General features: G+C 31.6%; 1 protein-coding gene across 3 annotated transcripts in view; it reads left to right on the top strand.

Annotated features, from left to right (window-relative positions):
* The first annotated feature begins 11 nt into the window (after nucleotides 1–11).
* Nucleotides 12–10,666, top strand: part of LOC102673085 — a 52,147-nt gene continuing 41,492 nt past the window's right edge. Inside the window, exons 1-3 of one of the 3 annotated variants that reach the window (XM_031513663.1) lie at nucleotides 12–339; nucleotides 3,791–3,992; nucleotides 4,566–5,056. In XM_031513663.1, coding sequence (XP_031369523.1) covers nucleotides 4,995–5,056 — 62 coding nt within the window. In that variant the 5' untranslated portion in view covers nucleotides 12–339; nucleotides 3,791–3,992; nucleotides 4,566–4,994. Of the gene's footprint in view, nucleotides 340–2,204; nucleotides 2,529–3,790; nucleotides 3,993–4,565; nucleotides 5,057–10,666 lie in introns of those variants that run through there. The other 2 variants (XM_031513664.1, XM_031513662.1) reach the window with 2 other exon arrangements.

Genomic DNA, 10,666 nt, shown 5'->3' with positions numbered 1-10,666 from the left:
CAGCCGCCGTCTGATGACACCTGTGGCTCGACCCCCACGATCAGTTCAGCCGCGACCGTCCACGCGCCGTCTTGTTGTAACGTTTTTGTACAGTCACCACTTCAATATACGTATATATACACATACACGTCCATGGATACATATTCGCACGCGCAATTCACGTGTATAAGTATGCATATAATGCTAGTAGGTGTACACGTGTAAACGAGTAATTTTTATTCTTTACCACGTGACAAACCGTCGTGCGCATCTGCCATTATCGTGAGCGAACTGTCATTGTGCTCTTTTTTTGTGCAAGATAGTAAAGAAGAGGAACGCAAGGAATAATTATTCTTTCCAGTATGTACCATGGATATTGTACTATTCAACAATCAGTTCTTTACTAGTATTCTTTTTCCCCATATCGACCAGTGTTCCGTTCACGTACGCCGTTGACAACTGTGATCAGCTCCCTCTATCCATTTCAAGCAAAGCTTTTACGTTTGATTCTAGTGTTGATAGATACTTGATACGATTCACGCCTGTATATATCCTAAGAACAAGGTCGTCGATGTAGAGCGTTACTTTCTAGACAATCAAGTCTGATCATTAAAATTATGTATGAAGAAATTGTCATATAGCTTTAAATAATTGTGAAGTTCTCATCTGGTACAAATAATTAATAGCGCGTTTTTTACCGTATGTGAATTTTTAGTTATATTTTTTTTAATATCTAAATATTTATTAATGTTGATAATATTTATTAATATTGTTCATATTTTATATTTCACGTATGAATGTGAATAAAGTATTATTAAATACATTAGAAAAACATTCACAAATAACGGTCAATAGTGTTTCTTGGCACGATCTTGTGAACGACCTTATTCCTAGGGAATGATCCGTAATGTTGCGACTGTGCACAAGAAAACAGAACGCGGCCTGTATGCCCGGCAATGCGAAACGAATGAGGCAGAGGAGTATATTCCTTACATATATATTCACAACGTCGTATATTCACAATGTCGTACAATTTAGGAAAGCTAAAAATTTAGAATTTGTATTTGAAATTGTACATTGTAATCTTGATAGACAGTAGTGAAGTGTATAATAACAATATAAGTGAAACTTATTTTTATGTAAATTTCAAAATTTGTTTATTTTCATTTACAAAATCAAGGAATTAAATTGATATGTTTATAAGTGTTCGATATTATCAGATTCTTTATTTTTAGAAATTAAAGTTATATTGTTAATATTTTGAAATTTTTATTCTTTGCTTTGAAAAAAAAAAACAAAAATAAAAAACAGAAAGATAATAATTTTAAAAGAATTCATGGTAAATTAAATTCAATTTTTTACAAAATATTTTTAAATATATATATATATCTTATTTTACTAGATATACTCGGTTTGTTATTAAAGCAGATCATCGCTTAGACGTGCATCGAGTTTAAAAAATAACTCATGTTGTCCGCGGCGCTATCTCTCTGTTTCTCTTTCTCACTTAATCACTCTTTTTCTCTTTATCATTCGGTAAATAAGACGCGTGCTGTATCTACACGTATCAAATGCATATGTATAGGATAAATAAGCGAACCATGTTGCATGTACAATAACTAGTAAAGTATTGGTATCCACGCACCAGACAGGGATTTGACAAATATAGATATTCGCGATATAGTGTGTGAGTTACTCATACTAAGTAGAAGAGTGTGGAAAAGAAGGTGAAGGGAAAACGGGAGGGAGAGATGACAGAGGAAATAACATGAACAGATTCCATTTATATTCAACAAAATTTTCGTATTTTATAAAATATAATTTCGTATTAAATATAAATCTAAATATAATTCTTGTCAAATATTATCTATTTTCGATATCTTTAATCGATTTTATATTTTTAATTTTTTATATATATAATTATATTTTTAATGTTTTATGTAAACAAAAATTCTTATTTAAAATTTCATATATCAATTAATAATATATTGAGACAAATGAAATTAAAATTTTTTATATGATTTTATGGAAAAATAACAAAAATATTATTTTATAGTGTTTATTAAATCAGCAGAATAATTTTAGTTTCTTGATAAATTCAAACGCGTTATATATGTATGTTTATATATATATAAACATACATATACATATATATATATATATATATATATATATATATACATAAATGAATAATAAGAAGCTGAGACAGTGGCGACGCATCATCGCATTCGATGATATGAGGTAGCAAATAATGGCACGTTTCTTAGTGTGAGTACAATCATGTTTGTCTCGTTCAAACTTTAAGTGGGGATGGGCATGTCGAGTTAGGAGGATCAGCAGGTCTGAGTGGGGGAAATAGCGTGGACAGGTTGCGTTCGTGTTAAGCTAAGTCTCGTCGCCTCGCATTCCGAGACATGGATTCCGGAGCGGTTTTCTTTTAAGAGTAAGAGAAAGAAAGAAAGAATGATGGAAGAAAAAAGAAGTCAAACAAAAAGAAAAAGAAAGAAAGAATGAAAGAGAAGTGGAACGTTTACGGTACCGATTTTCCAGTAAGCATTCGAATCTCTCACTCTTTTTTCGTGAATAGATCAGGATAGTTCATGAAGACGTTTTTTTAATTTAAATCAACTCCTTATATAAATATGTAAATTATAAAGATAGAACGTTCGTTGCACTTACAGCTACTTATCGACTGGATCACGATTCCACTTAGCGTATGTCCTTGAATCATGTAACGCTTTTACTCCTCGACTTTTCGCCTCGTTACCCATCCTTCAAAAACGTCTTAATTCACAGTTAAAAAAGTAATATATAATATTAGTAACATATAATATATAAGTAATATTAATATATAAATTTTCTAAATTCATCTGTTTATCTTTTGTAATATTAGGATTATTAAAGTAAAAAGAAATTTTTTTTAAGTTAAAAAAAATTGGGGTAAATTATACAAATGATTTGAAAAATTATACAAATTATTTGAAAATGGCAATGAATTTATAAGTAGATTATTTGCTTTTATGTAGAGTCACTTTCAATTTAAGTTAAAAATGGCACATTAATTCATAAAAGAATTATAATTTATTCACATATTTTTACGAATTAAAATATATCTATAATTTATAATTAATATACGATATATTTAATATACAACGTACTTTGTTATATTATAATCAAAGTTTTCGATAAAATCTTAACAAAAATGTTTTATATAATTTTTTATTAATGCTTTGAATTTATGAAAGTATAAATTATTTCTAAATAATAAAAAAATTTTATTATCAATAAAATGATTAAGTAATAAATAAAATGCATTTTATCAATTGTAATCTGCTTTTGGTTCAAGAATCGTCGAAGGTACAGTGAAAGTGCATAGACGAGTCAGAACCTGCGAGAGAAAGGAATAATTATAGCTTATGACATACTGTTGCAATGGATGATTCTTCCATTATAGTATAGAATAAAATATTTTAAAATATTTTATGAATATATTTTTTGTATATGTATTAGATATTCTTAAATGTTTACTCATAAAATATTGTATTTTTTCAAAATTTCTTCAAAAAATAATATCTATTAAAAATATAATATTTTTATACTTTTATAAAAGTTAGAATTGATTTTTAATAATTTTTAAATTTCATATTTCTTAATTTATTCTATTTATTAAAACAAGGAAAAGATAAAGTCATATAATTTATATATTATATATTTATATTATATATTTATTTTTAATTAATAATGAAAGTTTTGAAAAAATTTAAAGTTCTTTAAAAAAGAAATGCATAACATCATGAATTTACATTGACAGGTCAATAGATGCGCCATCTTGAAATCCTACAACCAATCGAAAGATCGGACAAGTAACACGTGGTCCTCGAAGTACGCGCAGAGTGTAGTTTACGAACGGTAAACGAAACGCGAGGGACATTCTGTTGGCCTCCGTCGTTCCTGCGTTCTCTCCCGGGTTTCCTTAGTTTATAAATAAACGACGTACTCGATGGGCTTACCTGGTACGTTCCGCTTTCAACCGTAACACTTATCTTAACGTTTCTTAGCTGAAAGACATATATGAATCGTTATTCTTTGACTATTCAAAGTATATCCTCGTAATAACGATACTCGATCGATGAAGAAGAAAACGATGAATCATTTGATCGAGTTTATTAAGTAGTGTATTCGAAAGGTTCGCCAAGAAACATGAAAATTCTCGGCGACCTACTACAATGCTTCCTCGAATGCCTACTGCAAGGACTTTCACCCAAGCGGATTGAACGTAGCAGGATTTTGGCGCCAACTGTTTGTAATAACGTTGACCTCGACAACGGTTCGAATGGAAAATAACCACTGAATGTGACAAACTAAGGAACGATTAATTATACAATTATTTGCTTTACTTCATTAATATTTTCAATATTGCGTTAAGAAATGTTTTACGCTAATTTTTGAATGAATTTAAACTAACTATAAGAAAAAAATATTTGATGGGCAATTATATTTTGCAACTGTACATATTCGTATGAATGAAACTAACGAATAGATAAAGGAATATATAAAAATAGCTAAATGAAAATTTTTATGTTTAGGTCGCAAATTTGGGAAAATCCATCAAGTGCAGCTTGAAGATTAATTTGCAGCATCAAAAAAAATAAAAAAGTCATTTAAATAAAATTGATGAGGGTTGATTCGTAAAACGTATTAACTACTTGTTAATAGTGTCTAATTGTTATTTTAACGAATGGATCTTAATAATGTCATTATACTTAACTTACAAAATATGGTTATTTAATTTATGATTTAACGTTTTTTCGTGACATGCGTTTACGTGAGTGTCAATTATTTTTCAATTCACTTTATCTTTTTTGTTTTTTTATGGAAAACGATGCATCGTGTATCTAGTTAACCGAATATAACATCGGTACGGTGAATGGAAAGTTAACAGATCACGCGACAGTGATGCAGTGCCGTAGTGTCAGTGCCAAGTGCCACGTGCCTATTGCTTGGATTACTTGAAGATGCCGTCGTCCGGTGGATACTATGACGACAGGAATCCTTTGCTCAAGGGCACCTTATCGAGGTGAGTTTACGTGATTCTCTTTTAAATTTTATTCGACTTTTATAATTCACATATCTCAAAAACTAATTTTGAATCAAACTATCTGAATTATATTGCTTTGCGTGTCTGCTAAATATTAATAATAATCGAAGGAAACTTTGACATGAAAAATTCGTTTTACTTGACCAGTGGCTTGATCTCCTTGATGTCTAACCGGTCTCTTGGTTCTCTTTTGTTTTTAAACACATTAGCTTCTGTTCGATCGACTGTTTCCAAAAGTCTATATTATTGTAATTGAATCATATATTTCTTTAAAATGAAACATTAAAGATTTAATGATATTTTAAATATTAACGATTTTATATTTTTTTGTATAATGCATTAGAGGAAAAAATTTGTTAAATACGAAACTAAGAAAAAATACTATATATTGACTGAAGTGTTTTGCTTATGTATGTATCGCGTGAAATACAGTGTTAGCGTTTTATTTACTCTTACCAACAATCAATTTAACATTCAACAGCAATTTGCTCGATTAATTCGTCGTAATATCTTCTCGAATATGATCAACAGTAGTGTGAAAAACATTTGTGGCCTCTCTATTTCTCTATCGAATTACCATTGCAAACCACTTTTACGTTAAAGATCGATTGTATGATCTTTCAATGATGTGGGCGTGCACGTGCACCGTTTAACGCATTGAACGCGCTAAATCATTCCTTGTTGTGGCACGTATGCGGCTAGACAGTTACGATACTGATTGTGCCATGAAGTGTCGCGTTTACACACGCATATTTCGCCAGTTAAACGGCAAGGTGTTCGACATCAGCATCTGTATAAAACAACATTTAACTATATAATTCAATAATTTTTTTGATATTGTGGAAGAAATTGTGTAATAATTTTCCAATAATAATAATATTCTCATTTTCTTTATTCGTATCGAATAATTATCGAATTGTTGAGTGTTTTTTAATGAAAATAAAATTTTCAGAATTTCCTGAAATATATTATCTTCAAACTTACATTTTCTAAACGTAATATAACAAAGAAATCATAATAATGATTCAACTATTTTCAAATATTGAATAATTTAAATATAAACCGATCTTTTGTACATTCTAGATAATAAACCAAAAATTTAGTTAAACATACTATAAATATTCGATAGATAATAGATAGAGAATCATAATTTCAGGTCATATGATTAAACAAATCATATCGTGGTAAAAAGATACGAAGAAATTTTAATTCGCGCGTAATTCGTTTAGATGGAAACATAACTAGTGGCATCAATTGACAGTGACCTAAAAACTCAGACATCGTTAGGAGTTTCGGTTTCCGCATCGGCTGCGAATAAGGTCGATTAATCGAAGTAAAAGCTGCAATTCTGATATTCAGTACTATTTTTTTCCAAGACTTGTTTTTTCGATTTCAAAAAGATGATTAATTTATCGAATCAGATAAATTTATTTTTTGATCCGTTTCTGATAATAGCTATTTTTTTCCAAAAAATTTGTTATATGGAGGGTATTGAATCCATCAGAAAGAGGATATCAGATAGGGATGCTAAAGCGGAATTGAATTAACATGCAACAAGTAGGATGTGATTAGAATAGCGTCCTTGATCTTGCTTGTTGTACGACGAATTTTGATGCAATTCCAGATCAATTAAAGAACATAAAATTTTAATAAGAATAAATTTCGTAATTATTCAGAGCGAATGTAAGGCAAGGTCAGCAATATAAAAATTATCGAGCTTCTGTATATCACAATATTATATTTATACCATGTGACGAGATTATATAAAATTAAGAACCAAATTTGCACTTTTATTATACTTATGTCATTTGGAGAATGATTATAATTTTGTGATAGAGAAATCTGAAAACAAAATTCGTGCGACTTGATCCTGATTGTTTTATAATATATCTGGCCTAATTATTAACGATTTCTAAATTTGTTTTAAAATATATAAAAAAGCGAAGGGAAAAGAAAAAAATATTTTTGTTGAAATTCGTCGAAAATTCGTTAAAAATTCAAAAATTTCGTTGAAATTCCTTGTCAATTTGCCATACATAGTGTTAACGAGCGCGGTAACGTGATAATTTCCTCGGGTCAAAAATATCCGGCGACCTCATTAAATCGTGTCGATTCATTAGAGAAGTTTCTTCCGCGTCTTCCTCTCATAGCTATGCGTTTTACTAGTTCAGCTTTCGTAAGTAAATTTCTATGCACGAAGAATGCTTTTGCCACTGTATGGTATGTGGCTATGGTTAGCTGCATACTATTCGCACTACCGTATTATCGATGATACTCGGTTGGCCCGGGGCGCGTAACTCGGTAATGGTCCCCGGTGGTGAAATTAAAGCCGGCTCGAATGCATTCTCTTCTACACAACTAACGAGGCTTTCGCGGCCGCGTTTGTTTCAACGATTTGCCGCGCGCGTGGCACGCGGAGGGTTCGGGTTGCGCGAACACAGTCTATATACACGTATCGAAGCGAGAGAGATGGTTTCCAATCCGAAAAGGATATTAGAAAGAAAGAGGGGCGCGCGACACTATTCTCTTGGATAGCACCGCCCTTCTGTTCTCGCGGCAGCTATCAAGTCTGGAAAAAGGACGTATGGTCTTTTGCGCCATATTCGTTCGATGTCGAAATTTTTCTGACCGATGAAAATAAATGTGTTTACCGTAATCGAATTAATTGTCACGATGCATTCAATCGCGTGTCCCAACTGGCAAGTGCTCGATACTTTTCGCGTTTAGCGTTACGATCATTTCAACTGCGATAACTATTGTTGATATCGAACATAGAAGGACCGTAGAATACAAGTTAGATAATGAGAAATCACGGAAAGAAAGAGTGGGGAAAACAAAAATAAAGATATGATAAAAAAATTGAATTAGAGAAGATGATAGCAATGCTTTGTTATTTTTGTCTATTAGAGAATATCGAAGAGGCATACACATATTTCTTCCGATCTTTTGTTTTAATATTGTTATATATCGATAGAATCGGAATAATTAATAAGTGTAATTAGCAAACTGATATAACTTGATACTTCGAATATACTTTTGGAAAATACTTAATTTTGGAAAAAAATTGTGAAAACAGTAGAGCGAGTATTTTCAAGAAGTTTCGTTCAACCATTCATATTTTGTTGATTCTCGACCGCTATTTTAAAGCATGGGATGAATCATTTCGGTACTCTCTCTAAAAATAGTTGAATGCCTCGCCTGGCATAAAAATGACTGTCACTAAGAACACCGTTGCATCGAGTTGTAGCTTGGAAATCTTAAAGAAAAAAAATCTATGACACTATGTGGAATGTGAAACAATCGCTTGCCTTTTGACAAAAGTTATTATTACATTATCAATTTGTGTCGCGTTGCACACACGTGCCGTATATTAGACGCGTGACGTCCGCGAAGTAACAACTCTGAAAGAGAAGGGGAGACCGAGGAGCAGGAAGACGACCGATGGCGCCGTGCTTCTTTTCTCATTATCTTAACCACAGGGTTCCAGTAGTATGCAACGTTCTTGGTACAGTAACCCGTTTTTCCCTCGCTATTTATCGGTCATTTAATGAATTCTCTTTGTTTAATAATAAAGTATAAAAATGTGATTTAAAAATATATAATTGCATTTTGAAAGATCGATTATGAAAATTTGTTAATTTTTTTAAACATCTTTTAACTGAGCTAAAGCTTCGTTAAAGCTTCGAAATATAAATAATATTTTGAATATAATCTTATCTTTAAACTGTCAAGATAAAATGTTAGTTTCTTCCATTAATTTCGATTATTAATAACTTCGATTTTTGTTATCTTATATGCAAAGTCGATAGAATTCGAATTAATTTTGCAAAATATAATAGGAAACTATTGAGTTTTTATGATGATCAAAAAAAAAGATGATTGATCATTCTTGATAATTTGTCAAAGAGAAAGGCCAAAGATGCGCTTTCGCTGAGTATTTAGTCGAAATTGGCTCTATGTTGTAATGGGCCAAAGAATATGGCGATACTCTCTTTTAAAAATAGGAAGCCTCATCTCCGGGTGGAAATCGTCTCGATCCTTCGACTTTGAACGCAAGATAACAGTTGATAATAAAAGCACGATAACCATTTATTGATAATCTATCTCTAAATAAAAGTTTGGGGAAAACCTATAATGACTGCTCTGTTTTTCTTTTATCTTTTTTAAATAATTTATAAAAGTACAAGTCGCGTTATATTTATTTCAATTATATTAGATATATGTATTAAAATATATATGATAAATCGTGTATAATTATATTCAGCGTACATATGTATATGCATAATATTTTATATAATAGAAAAATGATATTAAAAAAAAAAAAAACAATCAACTTAGATTAGAAATATTTCTATGAATCTAGAGAAGATCGTGGCACGTTTATTTTCACTTTTGCTGACGCAATGAACGCCGTTGGCTTAACCGTATTTATACCTCCTTTAGTTACAATGCGAGGTTCAAATATATAGACATCGTACGAAAGAATTTATTCATATGGAATTTTCAAATTATCCTTCTGAAGAAAAGGATAATCGGTTGGTATGCTAACGCCTACGCAATCATCGCGATTGTCAACGATTTGTCTTGTCGCTTTTCTTGCATACGAGGGCAGCCTTGTATTTACTCATGATGCCGTGAACAGCGCCGCTTTCCAGACAAAATCATTAACACGCCAGAAACTACTATTTAATGCAGAGAAATTTTTCTCGATACTCCTTTTTTAAAAAAATTAATCCAAGTTTATTCGATAATATGATTTTATTCGATAATTATAATTAAATAAACATATCAATTTACATATTGAAAGTGTCTTTTTCGCTGTTATGATTTTCTCGAGGCTTCCATAGCGTCTCTCTTTATTCGCGTTCCATCTAGCGGATCAGAAGCGAGACACGCTCGTCAGACCGAAGCGACTTCAAAAATTGTTTACACCTCTTCTTTCATCGTTAACCATCGGCCGACCGACCGCTCGGTCGATCTACTACGCAGAAGCATCGCTTGCTTGTTCTTCAACATTCTAACGGCCGTTGGTGGCTTTGGGGCAAAAGAAGCCAAGCCATGCTCTCTAACACTTTCACCGGCAGATTTCCAACGTGGTTCTTGAGGCTTTGCTACGTTTACATTGATTTTATATCCGAATAATGTTAATAATTTAAAAAAATTGAAAAGAAAAAATTGATTAAAACATAAAAAAGATTATATTATATCAAATATTAAGTAGAAGAGTTTATAAAAAAGATGTTAATAATTAAATAATCGTTTTAATTGTATAATTAAGTAGGATGTATGTTATTGTTATATTACATTTACTATTTAATCATTTTGATAAAATAGAGGGTTGACGAAATTATTCTCGCCTTTGGTGAACATCGAACGAGCGCCAAGTTGGCTCAGTTTCATTCGCGGTGAAAGTTTGAGTGTCGAGGTGCATGGCCTCGTTCTCTGGTCTGTTATCGACGCGATGTGAACGCCCCCTAATACAAGACAGTAGCATTGCGCTTCGCCATGACTGGAGCAGGGCACGTTCTACGTTTCAGAGATACAACGAAGACGAAGGAAAGCAACACAGGAAGGGGAAAATGTGAACTA

This window comes from Apis dorsata, unplaced genomic scaffold (assembly GCF_000469605.1).
Source record: "Apis dorsata unplaced genomic scaffold, Apis dorsata 1.3 scaffold_683, whole genome shotgun sequence".
NCBI classification, from domain to species: domain Eukaryota; kingdom Metazoa; phylum Arthropoda; class Insecta; order Hymenoptera; family Apidae; genus Apis; species Apis dorsata.
The sequence above is the reverse complement of the archived record's forward strand: the minus strand, read 5'-3'. Positions and strand labels throughout refer to the sequence as shown.